Here is a 22,919-nt window from a genome sequence, read left to right on the forward strand (position 1 = left end):
TCTGATTGATTTTCTTTAAAAAAGATATCCAAGCAAAGAAACAGTAAAACATTGTAACGACAGGGCTGGTTAAGTTCAGGCTTACAGTATTTTGAATTTTTCATGGCACATTCAGATATTAAAATGACAAAACAATTAAACATATTAAAAACAAAATCAATGATGAAACACACAGTAATATGCTTCTCTCACACAAGCCATGGTCTCTGAATGACACAAGGATAATTGAAGCAGAGACCGCTGCTTACCAATATGGATCCTTCCCATATGGTGAAGGTAAAACTTACAGCATAGTAAGCTGATCGGAGGACAGTATTACAACTTTTCAACAACATCTCACACTCAGTGAGTACAGTATAACACATCTGAACTGTGGCAGGGTCAACTGGAGATAAAGTATTTACAATGTGACAGTCAGTAGGGCTATTGGAGGGTCATCCGTTACAATGTAAGTCAGTGTGTGGATAATGTGCTGTGGACATTGCACCATAGACAGGGGTTCCAGGTTGGTATGAGCAAAGAAACAACATGTTACCTACAGTACTGTCCGTGGCCAAAAGTTTTGAGAATTACAAATATTAATTCAAAGTCTGCTGCCTCAGTGTCTTTAGATATTTTTGTCAGATGTTACTATGGAATACTGAAGTATAATTACAAGCATAATTACAAGTATCAAAGGCTTTTTATTGACAATTACATGAATTTGATGCAAAGAGTCAATATTTTCAGTGTTGACCCTTCTTTTTCAAGACCTCTGCAATCTGCCCTGGCATGCTGTCAATTAACTTCTGGGCCACATCCTGACTGATGGCAGCCCATTCTTGCTTAATCAATGCATAATCACCTGCCTCTTGAGGATTGATCACAAATTCTCAATGGGATTAAGGTCTGGGGAGTTTCCTGGCCACGGACCAGAAATATCTATGTTTTGCTCCCCGAGCCACTTAGTTATCACTTTTGCCTTATGGCAAGGTGCTCCATCATGCTGGAAAAGGCATTGTTCGTCACCAAACTGTTCTTGGATGGTTGGGAGAAGTTGCTCTCGGAGGGTGTGTTGGTACCATTCTTTATTCATGGCTGTGTTCTTAGGCAAAATTGTGGTAACCCGTGGCTGAGATGCAACCCCACACATGAATAGTCTCAGGATGCATTACCGTTGGCATGACACAGGACTGATGGTAGCGCTCACCTTGTCATCTCCGGACAAGCTTTTTTCTAGATGCCCCAAAACAATCGGAAAGGGGATTCATCAAAGAAAATGACTTTACCCCAGTCCTCAGCAGTCCAATCCCTGTACCTTTTGCAGAATATCAGTCTGTCCCTGATGTTTTTCCTGAAGAGAAGTGGCTTCTTTGCTGCCCTTCTTGACACCAGGCCATCCTCCAAAAGTCTTTGCCTACAGATGCACTCACACCTGCCTGCTGCCATTCCTGAGCAAACTCTGTACTGGTGGTGCCCTGATCCCGCAGCTGAATCAACTTTAGGAGACGGACCTGGCGCTTGCTGGACTTTCTTGGGCGCCCTTCACAACAATTGAACCGCTCTCCTTGAAGTTCTTGATGATCAGATAAACGGTTGATTTAGGTGCAATCTTACTGGCAGCAATATCCTTGCCTGTGAAGCCCTTTTTGTGCAAAGAAATTATGACGGCACGTGTTTCCTTGCAGGTTACCATGGTTGACAGAGGAAGAACAATGACAGAGGAAGAACAACTCACACCTGTGTTAACGAGATAGTCACTGACATGATGTCAGCTGGTCCTTTTCTGGCAGGGCTGAAATGCAGTGGAAATGTTTTTGGGGGATTCAGTTCATTTGCATGTCAAAGAAGGACTTTGCAATTAATTGCAATTCATCTGATCACTCTTCATAACATTCTGGAGTATATGCAAATTGCCATCATACAAAATGAGGCAGCAGACTTTGTGAAAATAAATGTGTGTGATTCTCAACTTTTGGCCACGACTGTAGACTGGTGAGAATAAGTACTAATGCAGAGTGAGTTCCTAGCGGTCAGAGAGTGAGTTCCTAGCGGTCAGAGAGTGAGTTCCTAGCGGTCAGAGAGTGAGTTCTAGAGCACCGAGAGTGGGTTCTAGAGCACTGAGAGTGGGTTCTAGAGCACCGAGAGTGGGTTCTAGAGCACTGAGAGTGGGTTCTAGAGTGGAGACAGTGAGTTGGCATCTATGATCTGCTGCAGGATGCTGTCTACGTCTGGCGTGTCCAGGCTGATGCCCTGCAGGTCCAGGTGGGGTAGGATGGCTGACAGCAGAGCCACCACGTTCCCTCGGATTTTGTGGAGATTCTCCAGCACAATGCTGGGGAATACAGAGAGTAGAAAGTTAAACAGAATGCAAAGCTAGAGAGCCGATGGATTGTGTGTGTATTTCTGTCTTTCTGTGTGTGTTTCTGTCTCTGTGTGGGTAAACACACCGGGAGCTCTGGTCCCTGGTCACTGGGCTGTCAGTCTGTCTCAGCCTGCTCTGGGGGTCAGCCTTCTCCCTCCTCAGTCTGCCCAGCTCAGGCTGTTCTTTCTGGGGCTGGATGCCATCCACAACCAGCCCTAGAACCCCAGGGCCACTGGGGAACGCGGAGCTCTCACACTGTAGAGAAACGAGAGGTAATGGGATAGAGTTCTCTATAAAAGTTTAAATTCAGAAAAATGTACAGCTAGAATACAAGTTTAAACCAATAAGAAGGCTTGGAAATAACCATTTTATAATGTTCTTCATGTATCCTAATGGGGAGAGTACGTCTTTTGATTTCCCTAATCTTGTAAAACAATCAGACCTTTAGGAAATTCACAGTTAAACCTACTTACCTCCATTTGGTCCAGTTTGGTTACCATGGCCAACGGTGTCTCCACCCCCACCCCAGCAGCTGCCTTATCCCCAGGGGGAGCCTCTGTCATCACCATGTTGTCTGGCGTCGCTGGGAGTGCAGTGGACCCCAGTATCCTCCTCAGCCTCTGAGCCTCCTTCTCCAGTCCAGCCAGTCTCTGGACCAGGGCTCCCCTGTCTGATCCAGCCCCCTCAAGGGTCAGAGCCCGGGGCCAGGGGCCCTCCGGACGACTCAGGGGGGACACCACCACCGTCTGGGCTGAGGGGAGGGAGGGAGGCCAGGCAAGGCTGGAGCTGGGCTGGGAAGGGCCTACTCTGGTGGCCCCCAGTAGTGCCTTCTCCCCCTTGGTCTTCTCTGTCTGCCCAGTCAGTGTCTGTGGTTCATTGACGTCTTTCCCAGGTTGTTGCACCTCTTGGACCTCGTCGGCGAACGGGTGTGGCTCCGCCCATGGTTGTGGTCTCTTGTCCATGTCCCTGGGCGGCCATATTGACTTACGCTTGTTTCTGCTGAGAGAAAGAGAGACTGAGTGTGTGTTTGTATCTATCTATATTTGTTTTGTGTGTGTGTGTATGTATTTGTACAGGTAACTGCCAAAATAAAGGAAACACTTGAATAAATTAGTGATACAAATTATATTGAAAGCAGGTGCTTCCACAAATGTATGTTTCCTGTGTTAATTAAGCAATTAACATTCCATCATGCTTATTTTACCTTTATTTAACCAGGCAAGTCAGTTAAGAACAAGTTCTTATTTTCAATGACGGCCTAGGAACAGTGGGTTAACTGCCTGTTCAGGGACAGAACGACAGATTTGTACCTTGTCAGCTTGGGGGTTTGAACTTGCAACCTTGTGGTTACTAGTACAACGCTCTAACCACTAGGCTACCCTGCCGCCCCAGTGTCATGTATAATGTATAAAAATTCTCAGTTGCCCATTATGTTGACTACCACGGCTAGAAGAGATCTCAGTGACTTTGAAAGAGGAGTCTCAACAGAGCATAGGCCGTCTAAAGGGCGTGTCTGTGTGTTTCAGTCACCAGATCTCAACACAAATGAACACATATGGAAGATTCTGGAGTAGTGACTGAGACGTTTTTCACCACCATCAACCAAACACCAAATAATGGAACTTCTTGTGGAAGAATGACATCACATCCCTCCAATAGAGTTCCAGATAGTTGTAGAATCTGTGCCACGGTGCATTGAAGGTGTTCTGGCTCGTGGTGGTCCAACACCCTATTAAGACACTTTATTTAGGTATTTCCATTATTTTGGCAGTTACCTGTATGTGCGTTTGCATGCGCGTGTGGGTGCGCATGTCTCTGACCCAGACATGGACTGTGCCATGTTGTCCTTCTCATCCTCCAAAGTGGCCACCAGTGTATCCACTGTCTTATTCAGCTCACTGTCCTCAGTCTCCTCTGTGAGCAGAGAAAGGAGTGCATCAGGGGGTAGGGGGCGGAGGAGGACCGGCTCAGATAGAGGGAGGGGTGTATCAGGGGGTAGGGGGCGGAGGAGGACCGGTTCAGACAGGCCTTGGGGGAGGACATGGTGCTTCCGCGGACGGCCTCGTTTTCTGACCAGGCCTTGGTCCCTTTTTAGACACAGAGTGGAAACAGAAGTGAATGGAACAACCGAACTACAGGGCTGAGTACAGTATAGATAAGCATAGTAGAGTAGGCCTAAAGTCTGTTATAAATATAAGGAAAAAAATTCAACTGAAGGAGGAAGTCAGGTCTGCTCTGACACTGTGGTTTTGACCACACCGGATCTCTCACACTTATGCTGAGAATAACAATGTAAAACTCAGACGGCAAACCACAAACTGACATGCACACAGAGTGCAAATACATGACATTGAATGCACACATGCGTAAACACACACACAAGCACACCCATGCACACAGACATCAAACAAAGTGCCAGTGCAGACGTTAACTGGCTGTGCATCTGAAGTTGAGGGTGGACAAGAGAGAGGAGGGTGGACAAGAGAGAGGAGGGTGGACAAGAGAGAGGAGGGTGGACAAGAGAGAGGAGGGTGGACAAGAGAGAGGAGGGTGGCAAGAGAGAGGAGGGTGGAAAGAGAGAGGGTGGAAAGAGAGAGGAGGGTGGAAAGAGAGAGGAGGGTGGAAAGAGAGAGGAGGGTGGAAAGAGAGAGGAGGGTGGAAAGAGAGAGGAGGGTGGAAAGAGAGTAGGGTGGAGGAGAGAGTAAGGTGGAAAAGAGAGTAGGGTGGAGGAGAGAGTAAGGTGGAAAAGAGAGTAGGGTGGAGGAGAGAGTAAGGTGGAAAAGAGAGTAGGGTGGAGGAGAGAGTAAGGTGGAAAAGAGAGTAGGGTGGAGGAGAGAGTAAGGTGGAAAAGAGAGTAGGGTGGGGCTGGGAGATAATGGCCAAAATAAGGCCAAAGTATGACGGCATTTTATGTTTTGATTAATAAAAGTTCTACATTTGCTTTGAGTAGTGCATGACCCTAGGGTGGCAACACATACATTCTAAATTATTTCAATGGGTCTTTCTCCTTTCTGATTGGTTTATACTGTTCAATTCAACTTCAACCTAATTGTTATTATTTCCTGGATTTCCATCAATTTCAGCATTTCCTGCACTCATTTGAGATAATTTCCACACTGCCACAATATGGGCAAAAATACTAGGCCTTATTTTTAACCTTATTTTTAGCAATTTAGATCAAAACACTTGGTTGAATTTTTGGAATCATGGAAATATAATGATTTTTATAATTCTATAGATCGAATAAAATAATAGTGGGCACTTTGAATCCAGTGTAGTTTGACATGACTACGAATGAAAATGGCATGGACGAGTTATTGTGACAGGGTAGGAACCAAGGTGATGTTCAGTGTTTCCTAGGGGACCCTATAATCTTTGGCTACATTAAATATTTATTCATATAGCCAACATATTCATGCTTCGCCTATTCCTCTTTGATTTAGAAGATACTTTTGCACAAACAACATGCTGATTTAAGCCTCTACTAGTACTGGTATCAGGCTGTATTAGCTAGCTACGTTTGCTCTGACTCAGTACTTTTATTCGCTAGTTAGCTAGCTACGTTTGCTCTGACTCAGTACTTTTATTCGCTAGTTAGCTAGCCAACTAACTAGAAGATTAGCATTAGTGGCTAACACAATTCAGCTTAACTTGTTAAGAAAATAGAAACTACCTGTTTGCAGATGTAAGAAACACAAACTAATATTGTATTATAGAACACTTGTGGATTTCTATTAAGATCAAAGTGGAAACAACATCGTTGTCATCAACATTGTTGCATGTGCTGTATTGACCATGCAGACTGAACGAAAATGTCTCGTGGTCAAGCAACAACAAATGCAATCCTTGAGTGACAGGGGGAGGGACTAGGTCTGTGTGGAAAGCGGCATGGAGAGAGGGAGGGAGAGGGATGACTCAAGTAGCGGAGTAAACTATAAAAATGGACGTTACACACCGCGTATCACATTTAACAAACCAAACATTAAAATGAGAGTAGAGGAAAGAGTAGAGGTGAGAGTAAGGTAGGGTGGACATGAGAGTAGGGTGAAAGGGAGAGTAGGGTAGGGTGGACATGAGAGTAGGGTGAAGGAAAGAGTAGGGTGAAGGTGAGAGTAGGGTAGGGTGGACATGAGAGTAGGTTGAAGGAGAGCGTAGGGTAGGGTGGACTTGAGAGTAGGGTGAAGGAAAGCGTAGGGTAGGTTAGACATGAGAGTAGGGTGAAGGAGAGAGTAGGGGCGGGTGGACATGAGTAGGGTGAAGGAAAGAGTAGGGGTGGGTGGACATGAGAGTAGGGTGAAGGAGAGCGTAGGGTAGGGTGGACATGAGAGTAGGGTGAAGGAGAGAGCAGGGTAGGGTGGACATGAGAGTAGGGTGAAGGAGAGAGCAGGGTAGGGTGGACATGAGAGTAGGGTGAAGGAGAGAGTAGGGGCGGGTGGACATGAGAGTAGGGTGAAGGAGAGCGCAGGGTAGGTTGAAGGAGAGCGTAGGGTAGGGTGGACATGAGAGTAGGGTGAAGAAGGGAGTAGGGGTGGGTGGACATGAGAGTAGGGTGAAGAAGGGAGTAGGGGCGGGTGGACATGAGAGTAGGGTGAAGGAAAGAGTAGGGTGAAGGAGAGAGTAGGGTGAAGGAAAGAGTAGGGTGAAGGAGAGAGTAGGGTAGGGTGGACATGAGAGTAGGGTGAAGGAGAGAGTAGGGAAGGGTGGACATGAGAGTAGGGTTAAGGGGAGAGTAGGGGCGGGTGGTAAAATATTTACTTCTTGTAGGTCTTCTTCGGGTAGCTTGGCGTTAACTCTGCTTCACTCTGCTCGGCTTCCTCTGGCAAAGAGCAGCTCCTGAAATACACACCACAGGTCAGGTGAGGAAGTTCTGAAATACACACCACAGGTCAGGTAACGAAGTACAGTTGATGAGAACAAAGACCACCTCACATGCAAACACACTCATGAAAACTTGAACGCATGCACACTCATTGACTCCATTTCTCTTTCTCTCTGTCTCTCACCCCATTTCCCTCCCTCTCACCCCTGTCTCAGTCTGTGTCAATTCAATTAAATGTTTTTTTTTGGCATGGGAAACATACAGTGTAGAGGTCAGCCGATTAATCGGAATGGCCGATTAATTAGGGCCGATTTCAAGTTTTCATAACAATCGGAAATCTGTATTTTTGGGCGCCGATTTGCAGATCTTTTTTTTTAATGGTTGATTTTATTTTTTATATACCTTTATTTAACTAGGCAAGTCAGTTAAAAACACATTCTTATTTTCAATGACAGCCTAGGAACGGTGGGTTAACTGCCTTGTTCAGGGGCAGAACGACAGATTTTCACCTTGTCATCTCGGGGGATTCAATCTTGCAACCTTACAGTTAACTAGACCAACGCAATAATGACCTGCCTCGCTCTCGTTGCACTCCACAAGGAGACTGCCTGTTATGCGAATGCAGTAAGCCAAGGTAAGTTGATAAGTAGCATTAAACTTATCTTATAAAAAACAAATCAATCATAATCACTAGTTAACTACACATGGTTGATGATATTACTAGATATTATCTATTGTGTCCTGCGTTGCATATAATCTGACTGAGCATACAAGTATCTGACTGAGCAGTGGTAGGCAGAAGCAGGAGCGTAAACATTCATTCAAACAGCACTTTCATGCGTTTTGCCAGCAGCTCTTCGTTGTGCGTCAAGCATTGCGCTGTTTATGACTTCAAGCCTATCAACTCCCGAGAGGAGTCTGGTGTAACCGAAGTGGAATGGCTAGCTAGTTAGCGTGCGCTAACTAGAGGGACGGAAGCTATACTGTTACACTGGCAATACTAAAGTGCATATAAGAACATCCAATAGTCAAAGGTTAATGAAATACAAATGGTATAGAGGGAAATAGTCCTATAATTCCTATAATAACTACAACCTAAAACTTCTTACCTGGGAATATTGAAGACTCATGTTAAAAGGAACCACCAGCTTTCATATGTTCTGAGCAAGGAACTGAAAAGTTAGCTTTCTTACATAGCACATATTGCACTTTTACTTTCTTCTCCAACACCTTGTTTTTGCATTATTTAAACCAAATCGAACAGGTTTCATTATTTACTTGAGGCTAAATTGATTTTATTGATGTAATATATTAATAAGTGTTCATTCAGTATTGTTGTAATTGTCATTATTAAAAAATAAATTATTATTATTATTTTATTTTAAAATAGGCCGATTAATCGATATCGGCTTTTTTGGTCCTCCAATAATCGGTATCGGCGGTGAAAAATCATAATCGGTCGACCTCTAATACAGTGCATTTGGAAAGTATTCAGACCCCTTGATTTTTTCCACATGGTTACATTACAGCCTTATTCTAATGGGTAAAATAAATATAAATCCTCATCAATCTACACACAATACCCAAAATGACAAAGATAAAAAGGTTTTCAAAAATGTTTGCTGATTTATTAACAATAATAATAATAAAAAATGATATATCACATTTCATAAGTATTCAGACCCTTTACTCAGTACTGTGTTGAAGCACCTTTGGCAGTGATTACAGTATTGAGTCTCCTTGGGTACGATACTACAAGCTTGCACACCTGTATTTGGGGAGTTTCTCCCATTCTGCTCTGCAGATCCTCTCAAGCTCTGTCAGGTTGGATTGGGAGCGTTGCTGCACAGCTATTTTCAGGTCACTCCAGAGATGTTCAATCGGGTTCAACTCCGGGCTCTGGCTGGGCCACTCAAGGACATTCAGATACTTGATTCCTGTGTTGTCTTGGCTGTGTGCTTAGGGTCATTGTCCTGTTGGAAGGTGAACCTTCACCCCAGTCTGTGGTCCTGAGTGCTCTGTAGCAGGTTTTCATCAAGGATCGCTCTGTACCTTGCTCTGTTCATCTTTGCCTCGATCCTGACTAGTCTCCCAGTCCCTGCTGCTGAAAAACATCCCCACAGCATGATACTGCCACCACCATACTTCACCGTAGGGATAGTGCCAGGTTTCCTTCAGACGTGACGCTTGGCATTCAGGCCGAAGAGTTCAATCTTGGTTTCATCAGACCAGAGAATCTTGTTTCTCATGGTCAGAGTCTTTTTGAAAAAAAAAACAAGCGGGCTGTGTGCCTTTTACTGGCAAAGGGTCTGAATACTTATGGAAATAAGGAATTCAATAAAAAAAAAGTGCAAACATTTCTAAAAACCTGTTTAAAAAAAGAAAATAATAATAATAATAATAATATGTATTTGTCAAATGCGCAGAATACAACAAGTCATTATGAGGTATTGTCTGTAGATTGCTGAGGGATTACATTTTTTAAATCCATTTTAGAATAAGTCTGTAATGTAACAAAATGTGGAAAAAGTCAAGGGGTCTGAATACTTTCCGAAGACACTATGCTCAAGAGGGTGGGGACTCAAGCTGCATCCCTGTCTCACCCCCTGGCTCTGTGGAAAGAAATGTTTTTTTTTGTGCTAATTTTAACCCCTTACTTGTTGTTTGAGTACACATATATAATATTGTCATATGTCTCCCCCCCCCCCCCCAACACCGTTTTCCATCAATTTGTATAGCAGACCCCCATGGCAAATTTAGTCAAAAGCTTTTTTGAAATCAACAAAGGCGGAGAAGACTTTGCCTTTGTTTTTTTGTTTGTCAATTAGGGTATAGAGGGTGTAAACATGGTCTGTCCTATGGTAATTTGTTTCAAAAACTATTTGACATTTGCTCAGTACATTGTTTTCACTGAGGAAATGTTCAAGTCTGCTGTTAATGATAATGCAGAGTATTTTCCCAAGGTTGCTGTTGAAGCATATCCCACGGTAGTCATTGGGGTCAAATTTGTCTCCACTTTTGTGGATTGGGGTGATCAGTCCTTGGTTACAAATACTGGGGATGGTGCCAGAGATGAGGATGATGTTAAAGTATAGCCAGTTTGAATTTGTGGTCTGTTTATTTTATCATTTAATTTAGGATACCATCAACCATCAGCCTTTTTGGGTTGGAGGGTTTGTATTTTGTCCTGTAGTTCATTCAATGTAATTGGAGAATGCAGTGGGTTGTGTCTGTCTGTCCGTCGTACCTGAGCATGGTGTTGGGGTTCTGGCTGCAGTTCCAGTGTTCAGGGGTAGAGCTGTAGTGGCCTTCTGGGACACGCCTCCACTTCAGACAGTCCTCACACTGCAGCCACACTGGACTCCTACACACATGTACAAACACGGCACATTTTGTTATAGGCACACAAGTTAAAACACACACTTTTAATTTCCTCTTTCTTAACCACAAGCCATCCATGTTAACCCTGTACTTTCACTGTGATGTCCAACACATGTCGACATAAAAACTCACTCCTCCCCTTCCTCCTCATCTGAATCTTCCTCTTCATTCCTCTTCTCTGCTGCCAGGAACTCTCGTTCTCTCGCCTTTTTCTCCATCATCTCATTCCAGTAGTCGTTGAGCTTCAGCCCCAGGGACGACAGGGTCAGCCTGTTTCAAACCACACAAATACAGTGAGGAGGTTCCCATCCAGAACTTAAAATAACATGTCAATCTGACAATCAACTCTTCTGGTTCATGATAATACTGACAAATTTATGTGTATGAGTGTGTGCATTTTACCTGTACTCTTTGGTGTATTCAAAGTCTTGCTTGTTGTGAGCCGGCTTCAGGAAGTTGCACTCAATGACACCAATAACCCCGACCCCTGCCCTCTGACCTGATGACTGAAGCAGAGGGGGAGGGAAAAAAGACGAGTGAAATATAGGTCAAGGAAAAGTAGAGGGAGAGGTGGGGAGAAAGTGCAGTAAATATAGACGGAGTGAGATGTAGAAAGAGGGAGATTTAGAGGGAGAGAGGGAAGATAAGAGCACACTATTGTCTTTAACTATTAAATCAACCCTCATGCAATATCTCATATATCTTGTTTGTTATTGACAGAAACTCAACATTAGTCTTTAATTCATCTGTACCTTGATCTGGTAGCCAACCTTCTCATAGGACTTGATGAGGCGGTTCTTGTGGTACATCATGATGCCATAGTGGTCTTTGTTTTTGCGGTTGAACCCAAAGGTGACCTTAACCCTGTCTTTCTGATAGAAACGGTTAAGGTTAAGTTTAATGGGCGTACGCCAAGACTGAAGCCTGTACAAGTGACCACAGTACTTTGCATCGTTAATATTTAAGCTAATTAAGTTAGGTTAAATTAAGTTATATTACTTACAGAAGACTGATAAACACAATAATTGTTTTTGGAAAGAAATGAACGGACAAACAGATTCTAGTTCTACAGAAGGATACATTGAATTGGGGTTTATAAACGTCATTCTCGATCTGTGACAGGCTCTTGGCAACCAGCTTGGTCTGAACCTTCTTCTGTCGCAGGATGATCTGAGTCCGAGGCTTCAGGTACAAGATGCTGAGGTAGGCCTGTGAGAGTGATAGAGGCACTGCATCTCAGTGCTAGAGGCATCACTACAGACCCTGGTTTGATTCCAGGCTGTATCACAACCGGCCATGATTGAGAGTCCCATAGGGTGACGCACAATTGGCCCAGAGTCGTACGGGTTAGGGTTTGGCCAGATTAGGCAGTCATTGTAAATAAGAATTTGTTCTTAACTGACATGCAAAGTTAAATAAAAGGCCCCAAAAAAAATGTATAGACATTTCTGAGGGGACTTCCTGTTCAGAATCCTATTCAAATCATCAAACGTGACTGAAAGTGCAAAGTGACTGAAAAGTTGACAGTGAACTTTCTCTTAACCATCCTAATTGATCTCTCATCACTTATTCTCATTGTAACACATCACTTCATATTTTCTTAGTTAACACTCACCCTCAGGGAGTAGTCCATCTCTGGGATGGTGTGGTCATTCCTCTGCGGTCCAGGAAAGCTCTTCTTCCTGCCTCTACTCTTGGTCTCCTCTGAGTGGATCTCTGGAATCCGGATGTCAAACTCATCAATCTCGAAATCCAGCTCCGGCTTACCATCTTTGTTCCTGTACGTGATATTGTAGAACTCATTACTCGTGTCAGCTTCCTTCTTCATAGAATTATTATTATTTTACCTTTATTTAACTAAGCAAGTCAGTTAAGAACAAATTCTTATTTTCAATGACGGCCTAGGAACAGTGGGTTAACTGCCTGTTCAGGGGCAGAACGACAGATTTGTACCTTATCAGCTTGGGGATTTGAACTTGCAACCTTCCGGTTACTAGTCCAACGTTCTAACCACTAGGCTACCCTGCCGCCCCAATTATCAAATACTTATCTGTAATTAATCTTTAATGGGCCACTGATCCCTTCTACTTTATGAGATGATACCCAATACGGTTTCATTATTAACAAATGTGTGTAAGTTTCGCTTCCATCCATCTCCTCGACCCAACCTGGGCTTGAAGCAGGGACTCTCTGAATACAACGACAGCAGTCACCCTCGAAGAATCATTACCCATCGCACCACAAAAGAGGCAAGGGAAACAACTACTGCAAGGTCTCTCAGCAAGTGACGTCACAGATGGAAAAGCTACTAGGGCGCACCGTTAACTGCTAGCCATTTCACACTGGTTACAAATGGGTGTGCATCTTGACCTGCGTATGTTCCAGATGAGGATCTTGGTGCCCTTCTTGGACAGGATGGAGTCAAAGTGCTGCAGCAGCTCCTGCTGGGTGTGGATCAGAGAGTGGGTCAGGATGGCATTCAGACTGGCCTCAGAGTCCTCAGTCACTACCAGCATCTGTAAAACATAGTTAAGGAGAGCAACCAGGATACACACACACACAGGCAAGCACACAGATGCACACACAAACACTTTTTATTTCACTCTTTATAATACACACACATGCATATACTCTCTCTTCCTCTCTGTCTCTCATCCTCGCTCTCAACTTCAATTGCTTTATTGGCATGACAAACATTTTGGAAACATTTCCAAAGCATCAATGGTACTGCATTGGGTCCTCTCTCCCCCTCTCTCTGTGTAAGGATATTGGTCTGTTGGTTGAAGGGCACTATGGGGACGATGACAGCCTGTGCCTTTATAGCCTGTAAGTAGCTCTGGGACAGCATGCCGACGGTCAAACAGCCTCCGTTCTTAGTGAAGATCAGAGCGTCACGACCCAGACGCATGGAGCCAGACTTAAAGCCGTTTCCATAGACACCGATGGCCTGGTGGCTTCCCTTACCAGAACCTTTCTCTGTGAAACCAAAACTGAACAGACAAAGAGAAGGGGTGGGATGAGATTGCATCGTTAGTTGGAGAGGTGTGTCTGTATTGGTGTGAAGAGAGAAAGTGTGTGTGTGTGATATAGAATGAGGGGGAGAAAGAGAACAATTGTGTGCGTTTTCACGTGTTTATGTGAGAGAGAGGGAGAGTGAGCGTGAGAAAGGAATGGTGTGAATGAAAGAAAAGGGACTGTTAGTAACCCATGTTGTTTATGTATGGTTAATTACAGTATAACAGTTCACATAGCAGTGTGTGTGTGTGTGTGTGTGTATAGAGGCTGCAACATGGACGATCAAACAGCAGTGTGTGTGTGTGTGTGTGTGTGTGTGTGTGTGTATAGAGGCTGCAACATGGACAATCAAACAGCAGTGGGTGTGTGTGTGTATAGAGGCTGCAACATGGACGATCAAACAGCAGTGTGTGTGTGTGTGTGTGTGTGTGTATAGAGGCTGCAACATGGACGATCAAACAGCAGTGTGTGTGTGTGTGTATAGAGGCTGCAACATGGACGATCAAACAGAAGTGTGTGTGTGTGTGTATAGATGCTGCAACATGGACGATCAAACAGCAGTGTGTGTGTGTGTGTGTGTGTATAGAGGCTGCAACATGGACGATCAAACAGCAGTGTGTGTGTGTGTGTGTGTGTGTATATAGAGGCTGCAACATGGACGATCAAACAGCAGTGTGTGTGTGTGTGTGTGTGTGTGTATAGAGGCTGCAACATGGACGATCAAACAGCAGTGTGTGTGTGTGTGTGTGTGTATAGAGGCTGCAACATGGACGATCAAACAGCAGAGTGTGTGTGTGTGTGTGTGTGTGTGTGTGTGTGTATATAGAGGATGCAACATGGACGATCAAACAGCAGTGTGTGTGTGTGTGTATAGAGGCTGCAACATGGACGATCAAACAGCAGTGTGTGTGTGTGTGTGTATAGAGGCTGCAACATGGACGATCAAACAGCAGTGTGTGTGTGTGTGGGTGTGTGTATAGAGGCTGCAACATGGACGATCAAACAGCAGTGTGTGCGTGTGTGTGTGTGTATAGAGGCTGCAACATGGACGATCAAACAGCAGTGTGTGTGTGTGTGTGTGTGTGTGTGTGTGTGTGTGTGTGTATAGACAACCGTACGCATGTGTGTTTCTCACCTGAGCATCTTGTGCAGTTTGTTGGGGGTCATGCCGCTGCCATTGTCAGTGAAGGACAGACAGAGCTGCTGTTGCTCCTCCACCACATCTATCCAGATCTGCCTGGCTGTCACTCCCGGGTCTGATGCATTATCTACACAGCACAAAATCAGTCAATCAATCATTAAATGCATCTATAAAGCCATTTCTACATGAAAAACTGTTGTAGAATAAGTTGTAAACATCACACAGTGCTTCACAGGGGTGTACTGTAATTATTCAAATCAGTTGACCAAGTTATCCTGAAGCAGGGGTGTACTGTAATTATTCAAATCAGTTGACCAAGTTATCCTGAAGCAGGGGTGTACTGTAATTATTCAAATCAGTTGACCAAGTTATCCTGAAGCAGGGGTGTACTGTAATTATTTACCAGTTTGGGAAACCCTGCTATAGCTTAACCAGAAGGTGTGAAGTAGGTGAACTGCTATCTATTATATTCTTAAAAGGCCTTGTGCAGTCCAAATGATATTTTCCTGTGTTTAATATCAAATTGTGCAACAGCTGATGAAACAAACACTGTAAAAGTGTTAACAAATGTGATCAGTGTTATTTCCTGATAGTTGCTGGTTGAAAATACAATCTACACAGGAACTTCGTCAGCAAGGGCAGGAGTTTTGGCTTTCCATGGTGACATATAGGAATAAGCTGGAATCATATTACACAGGCTCCGCCACCCGCGGCAAGGGCTACAGTCCATTACGGATTACAAAGGAAGACCCAACCGTGATCTGCCTGACGCTGCCTCTATACCAGACGAACTCAATGCATTTTATTGGGTGATCTCGTTCTCTGAGGCCGACGTGAGAAAGGTTTTTAAATCAGGTCAACACCCACAAGGCCCGACAATATTCCAGGGCACGTTGTCATAGCATACACAGAACAGCTGGCAGGCATATTCACTGTAATTTCCAACCTCTCCTTGTCCCAGTCTGTAATCACCACATGTTTTAAGATGACCACCATCATTCCTGTCCCCACAGGGGTGTGTGCTTAGTTCCTTCCTGTATTTGCGGTTACCCAAGACTGCGTGGCCACGCACAACTCCATCAAGTTTGCTGACGACATGAGTCAGCCTACAGGGAGGACAGTGACCTGGCAGTGCGGTGCCAGAACAACAACCTCTCCCTCAACGTCAGTAAGACCAAGGAGCTGATCGTGGACTACAGGAAACGGGCATGTCAAAAGCTTCAAAGTCCTCGGTGTCCAAATCATTAAACACTTAAAATTATGCAAACACACGTGCAGTCGTGAAGAAGGTGCAACAGCGCCTCTTCCCCCTCAGGAGCTTGAAAAAGTTTGGCATGGGCCCTCAAAATGTTCTACAGCTGTACCATTGGGGGCATCTTGACTGGCTGCATCACTGCCTGGTATGGCAATTGCACTGTCTTTGATCGCATGGCGCTACAGAGGGTGGTGTGGACAGCCCAGTACATCACTGGGGCCGAGCTCCCTGCCATCTATATCAAGCGGTGTGGTTGGAAAATCGTTAAAGACACCAACCATCCGAGCCACACACTATTCTCTCTGCTTCTGCATGGCAAGAGGTACCAGTGCATCAAGTCTGGCACCAACAGACTATTCAACAGCTTCTATCCCCAAGCAATAAGATTGATAAATAGCTACACAGACCGAGTTAACCTTGAATCTTTATTGATCTTTTGTTTTTTCGCAGTCACAGGGCCCTACACAATCACACACACACACATTCAATTTTCACATACATTTATACTGACTAGAGGTCGACCGATTAATTAGGGCCGATTTCAATCGGTATTTTTGGGTACCGATTTTATATATATATTTTTTACACCTTTAACTAGGCAAGTCAGTTAAGAACACATTCTTATTTTCAATGACGGCCTAGGAACGGTGGGTTAACTGCCTCGTTCAGGGGCAGAAAGACAGATTTTCACTTTGTCAGCTCGGGGGATCCAATCTTGCAACCTTACAGTTAACTAGTCCAACGCAATAACGACCTGCCTCTCTCTCGTTGCACTCCACAAGGAGACTGCCTGTTACGCAAATGCAGTAAGCCAAGGTAAGTTGCTAGCTAGCATTAAACTTATCTTATAAAAAAACATTCAATCATAATCACTAGTTAACTACATATGGTTGATGATATTACTAGATATTATCTAGCGTGTCCTGTGTTGCATATATGACAGAGCATGCAAGTATCTGACTGAGCGGTGATAGGCAGAAGCAGGCGCGTAAACGTTCATTCAAACAGCACTTTCCTGTGTTTTGTCAGCAGCTCTTCGTTGTGCGTCAAGCATTGCGCTGTTTATGACTTCAAACCTATCAACTCTCGAGATGAGGCTGGTGTGACCGAAGTGAAATGGCTGGCTAGTTAGCGCGCGCTAATAGCGTTTCAAACTTCACTCACTGAGCCTTGGGGTGGTTGTTTCCCTTGCTCTGCATGGGTAACGCTTCGATGTGGTGGCTGTTGTCGTTGTGTTGCTGGTTCGAGGCCAGGGAGTAGCGAGGAGACGGACGGAAGCTATACTGTTACACTGGCAATACTAAAGTGCCTATAAGAACATCCAATAGTCAAAGGTCAATGAAATACAAATGGTAAAGAGGGAAATAGTCCTATAATAACTACAACCTAAAACTGCTTACCTGGGAATATTGAAGACTAATGTTAAAAGGAACCACCAGCTTTCATATGTTCTGAGCAAGGAACTGAAACGTTAGCTTTCTTACATAGCACATTTTGCACTTTTACGTTCTTCTCCAACACTTTGTTTTGGCATTATTTAAACCAAATTGAACATGTTTCATTATCTACTTGAGACTAAATTGATTTTATTGATGTATTATATTAAGTTATTGTTGTAATTGTCAGTATTACAAATACTTAAAAAAAAAAATATATATATATATATATATATATTTTATTATTAATTTTTTTATTATTAAATCGTCCGATTAATCGGGATCGGCTTTACTGGTCCTCCAATAATCGGGATCGGCGTTAAAATCATAATCGGTCGACCTCTAATACTGCCTCTACACAAAACGCAGACAAGCTGCTGCTACTCTGTTTACAGTTGAAGACAGAGGTTTACATACACTTAGGTTGGAGTCATTAAAACTAGTTTTTCAAACACTCACAAATGTTTTGTTAATAAAACTATAGTTTTGGCAAGTCGGTTAGGACATCTACTTTGTGCATGACAGGTAATTTTTCCAACAACTGTTTACAGACATGTTATTTCACTTATAATTCATTGTATCACAATTCCAGTTGGTCAGAAGTTTACACACACTAATTTGACTGTGCCTTTAAAGCTTGGAAAATTCCAGAAAATGATGTCATGGCTTTAGAAGCTTCTGGTAGGCTAATTGACATAATTTGAGTCAATTGGAGGTGTACCTGTGGATGTATTTCAAGGCCTACCTTCAAACTCAGAGCCCCTTTGCTTGACATCATGGGAAAATCAAAAGAAATCAACCAAGACCTCAGAAAAACAATTGTCGACCTCCACGAGTCTATTTCATCCTTGGGAGCAATTCCAAACGCCTGAAGGTACCACGTTCATCTGTGCAAACAATAGTACACAAGTATAAACACCATGGGACCACGCAGCTGTCATACTGCTCAGGAAGGAGACGTCAGAACAACAGCAAAGGACCTTGTGAAGATGCTGGAGGAAACAGGTACAAAAGTATCTATTACCACAGTAAAACAAGTTCTATATCGACATAACCTGTAAGGCTGCTCAGCAAGGAAGAAGCCACTGCTCCAAAACCGCCATAAAAAGCCAGACTACGGTTTGCAACTGCATATGAGGACAAAGATCATACTTTTTGGAGAAATGTCCTCTGGTCTGATTAAACAAAAATATAACTGTTTGGCCATAATGACCATAATGACCATTGTTCCAGTTTCAACTGACCTGAGCCCTAGGACCATGCCCCAGGACTACCTGACATGATGACTCCTTGCTGTCCCCAGTCCACCTGGCCATGCTGCTGCTCCAGTTTCAACTTCCACCTGACTGTGCTGCTGCTCCAGTTTCAACTGTTCTGCCTTATTATTATTCGACCATGCTGGTCATTTATGAACATTTGAACATCTTGGCCACGTTCTGTTATAATCTCCACCCGGCACAGCCAGAAGAGGACTGGCCACCCCACATAGCCTGGTTCCTCTCTAGGTTTCTTCCTAGGTATTGGCCTTTCTAGGGAGTTTTTCCTAGCCACCGTGCTTCTACACCTGCATTGCTTGCTGTTTGGGGTTTTAGGCTGGGTTTCTGTACAGCACTTTGAGATATCAGCTGATGTACGAAGGGCTATATAAATACATTTGATTTGATTTGATTTGTTATGTTTGGAGGAAAAAGGGGGAGGCTTGCAAGCCAAATAACACCATCCCAACTGTGAAGCACAGGGGTGGCAGCATCATGTTGTGGGGGTGCTTTGCTGCAGAAGGGACTGGTGCACTTCACAAAATAGATGGCATCATGAGGATGGGAAATGATGTGGATATATTGAAGCAACATCAAGACATCAGTCAGAAAGTTAAAGCTTGGTCGCAAATGGGTCTTCCAACTGGACAATGACCCAAAGCATACTCCAAAGATGCGGCAAAATGGCTTAAGGACAACAAAGTCAAGGTATTAGTGTGGCAATAACAAAGCCCTGACCTTGTGGGCAGAACTGAAAAAATGTGAGCGAGCAAGGAGGCCCACAAACCTGACTCAGTTACACCAGCTCTGTCAGGAGGAATGGGCCAAAATGCACCCAACTTATTGTGGGAAGCTTGTGGAAGGCTACATGAAACGTTTGACCCAAGTTAAACAATGCTATCAAATACTAATTGAGTGTATGTAAACTTCTGACCCACTGGGAATGTGATGAAAGAAATAAAAGCTGAAATAAATCATTCTATTATTCTGACATTTCACATTCTCAAAATAAATGGTCATCCTAACTGAGCGAAGACAGGGATTTTTTTACTAGGATTCAATGTCAAGAATTATGAAAAACTGGGTTTAAATGTATTTGTTTAAATGTATTTGACTAAGGTGTATGTAAACTTCTGACTTCAACTGTATCTTATATCCTGTTGCCTAGTCACGTTTACATTTGTCATTTAGCAGACGCTCTTGTCCAGAGCGACTTACAGGAGCGATTAGGGTTAAGTGTATTGCCCAAGGGCACAGACAGATTTCATATAATCGGCTTGGGGATTCAAACCAGCAACCTTTCTGTTACTGGCCCAATGCTCTTAACCACTAGGATACTTGTCGCATAGTCACCTTACCCCTAGACATATCTACCTCCATCACTGCAGTATCCATGCACATTGTAAATATGGTATTGGAACTGGCCCTATATATATATACTTACTTGTGATCTTCATATTTCTTATATTTATATTCCTATTATTACATTGTTATTGAATTGCTGGGTTTTGAGTTTGTAAGAAATGCATTTCACTGTATTTGTGTATGTGACAAAACTTGAAACATCTCCAGGCGGTAAATTGGTTAATAGACAAATAACCAAGAGCATTCCAAACCTCTCTGCCAATAACTAGTTTTCAGTGTTCCCTCTCCACTCAGACCACTCCGACAGTCCTAACAAAAGTCTTTCTTGAGAAATAGATTAAACTATTTTTGCCTATTTTAATGGAAATCTATTACAGTAAGGTACTTAATTGTTACCCAGAAATGATTTCATATTGATATAAAAACAGCTGCATTGGGCCTTTAATCAAAGTCACAACACAATGGGCTTGTTTGAGTTGAGAAGTGAAGTTGGGGAGCCGAAAGTCAGACACGGATGTGGTTTTGCAACAGGAAGGCTCGGTGCAACATGTCAGTGTTGCCATGGTTTCTAAAAGGTTATATGTAATGTCAAAATAAATACATCACCAATCCCCATATCACACACTCAAAAACTGTAAATATAGGTGTACATTGTACTAACAATTGGTGAAAGAGAGACTCAAATATCATGTTCAACTATACATGAATCACAGCAAAGTTAGTTCCTGTTTAGTTACTTTTGGTCACATTTGTGTGGGTCAAACAAAAACATCCTAATGATTAGTTGACAATTGCCTTCCACAATTCAGGTGATGGCTGCAGGATGAAGTTGAAGAGCAACTGCGGAAATTTGCAGGCGACTGCAGACAAAACTTCATGACCATTGATGACGTGGTTTTTGTAAAGTATAAGCTATCATCATGTAAGCAGACCATTTCTATCCCCATAACGCAACACACTTTGGAAGGTGGTGACCAACGACTTGACAAAAGTGATCTGCTCCAAACAAGCACAGTATGTATCTTCAGTGCTTGACTAAAGTAGGTGCCGGTACTGTTTATATTCAGGTGCAGGAGCTCCACAATACTTTGGAGCTAATATTCTAAGAGGAACAGGAGCTCAAGCAGTAGCAAATGAGCTCCTGCCCAAGTCAAGAACAGCGTATTTTAACCAAATGCAAGTCTCCAGTATACATCTCACTTGGGGTTATTCCAAGCATGCAAATCGTAGGCTTTTACAAACCAACAGACAATGCACACGGCACCAACCAACTTGCCAATTCCAACTAATGATCATGCACAGAGTGGAGGTTTCTCAGCGCTGACTGGTTGAAACACATCTACAGATAAAAAACGAACAGGAAAATAAAACATTCTACGCGCATTACAAGTGGTGTTACGGTGTTGATACTGCGTCGAGAAAAATATGTTCTGCATGCCTGGCAAGCGACGTCATGTCATAAAAGTTACTGTAGGCAGAACTTTTTCCTCCAAGTTATGGCACTTCATTTATTATACTTACATTTTATAACTAAAGTTAAGTATATGCGACACATATTACGATGGGAAAAGAACAGGTGGATGATAGACTGTCGATGAAGAGCGCGCACCACAGACATGGCGTCTATAGTATTTTTTTTTTTTTACGCGGAAGCCATGTCACCAGTAAGTTTTTACGCACACACATTTGCAACGTTCCTACCTCCAGCAGAAGGGGAAATAAAAACACAGAAAGTATCAAAATTAAAGTTGTCTGTTACCTATTAGTTCTGCAACTGCGCTGAAAGGCCACGTATGACTTGTTGAATTACTATTCAGGAAGGACGGACTCATCTGCAAAAAAACAACAACTTCGATATTTAGTCATTTTCTTTATAATAAAAACAAAACGTCAACAACCAATATAGACTATAATAACGAATACAAATGCAATAGCTCATAACCCGTTTTTGTACAATAAATAACTGATTTAAAAAATACATACGGAACTGAGACGAATCCCATGCTCGCTAAGCCTCGCCATGTTTTTACAGTGAAAGCCAGTTGCAGGCAAACGACACATACGTCAAAGACAGTAGAGTTTAAACTCTGTGCCTACGTAGTGAGTAGCGACAGGCCACACGCGCAGGTCTGTCTTGCCGCGTTCACATTCTATCCGGAACTAGGAAACTCAAATGTACGACTTGCTATCCTAGTCGTACCAGGGTCCTGTTCAACCAGATAGCACGTCGGAAATGTTAGAGTTTCATAGTTCCGACTAGTACATACACGCGGCATCTGTTCAGCCCACCGGGGGAGGTCGTCACTAGCTTCTACCACATAGTCATAAACCACGCCCATTTCGACAATTTGTTTAAAAAATGTTTTAAATAACCCTAACAGTAACCACACTGCTAATCCCCCGGGGAGTTGCAAGGTGGTGCACCTGCTTTCCCCCCCCGGTGTTTTAGACGTATGGTTTCAAAGTTCAGAAAAGCCTTCGCAGAATAGAATAACAACTTCTATCGACAATGAGAGTGCCAAAGTAGTAAGTGTTGGTGTGGTCTAAAACTAATAGTGTAGTAACGGAAACCTCACACTACGCCCCTAGTGCGCACAGAAGTAGTTTTTTAAATCTGCCTTTTTAAAATAAAGGTGAGTTTGGTTTGTACAAACAAAACCAGGGCTGTGTGTTCTAGTCTAGTGGACATTGAACCTTGACCTTACAGTTTTATCTCCTGGGTATTGAAACAGACCACAGAATGTTGCACCATTCAGCCATACAAACAACTTCCTCTAGTCCAGCGATTCACACAACAAGTGGGCGTATAGGACCCCCAGGGGCCTCAGATAACATTCAGGAGATCCCTTAGGGTCTCTGGATAAAATGATCACATTGAAAATAATAGCCGCAATGCCAAAATATCTC

The 22,919-nt window shown here is 43.4% G+C and overlaps 2 protein-coding genes across 3 annotated transcripts in view; one reads left to right on the plus strand and one right to left on the minus strand.

Moving 5' to 3' along the window:
• LOC109864946 (MORC family CW-type zinc finger protein 3-like) lies at nucleotides 1-22,248 on the minus strand. 2 transcript variants are annotated; one of them, XM_020453038.2, is made up of 16 exons: nucleotides 21,996-22,248; nucleotides 21,772-21,844; nucleotides 14,695-14,827; nucleotides 13,314-13,534; nucleotides 12,915-13,062; nucleotides 12,160-12,322; nucleotides 11,625-11,753; nucleotides 11,297-11,416; nucleotides 10,947-11,050; nucleotides 10,677-10,814; nucleotides 10,411-10,527; nucleotides 7,100-7,177; nucleotides 4,120-4,431; nucleotides 2,818-3,340; nucleotides 2,430-2,599; nucleotides 1-2,314 (listed from the first exon to the last, which is right to left on the minus strand). In XM_020453038.2, exons 1-16 carry the CDS (start codon nucleotides 22,071-22,073, stop codon nucleotides 2,155-2,157), a joined length of 2,667 nt encoding a protein of 888 aa, XP_020308627.2. In that variant the 5' UTR covers nucleotides 22,074-22,248; the 3' UTR covers nucleotides 1-2,154. The 2 variants fall into 2 exon arrangements, with proteins under 2 accessions (XP_020308627.2, XP_020308626.2); XM_020453037.2 differs by having other exon boundaries at nucleotides 2,818-3,343.
• syce3 (synaptonemal complex central element protein 3) overlaps nucleotides 21,433-22,919 on the plus strand; it is an 8,720-nt gene continuing 7,233 nt past the window's right edge. Inside the window, exon 1 of the mRNA XM_020453039.2 lies at nucleotides 21,433-21,676. Coding sequence (XP_020308628.1) covers nucleotides 21,629-21,676 — 48 coding nt within the window. The 5' untranslated portion in view covers nucleotides 21,433-21,628. The remainder of the gene's footprint in view (nucleotides 21,677-22,919) is intronic.

The sequence above is a fragment of the Oncorhynchus kisutch genome, linkage group LG19 (assembly GCF_002021735.2).
Source record: "Oncorhynchus kisutch isolate 150728-3 linkage group LG19, Okis_V2, whole genome shotgun sequence".
NCBI classification, from domain to species: domain Eukaryota; kingdom Metazoa; phylum Chordata; class Actinopteri; order Salmoniformes; family Salmonidae; genus Oncorhynchus; species Oncorhynchus kisutch.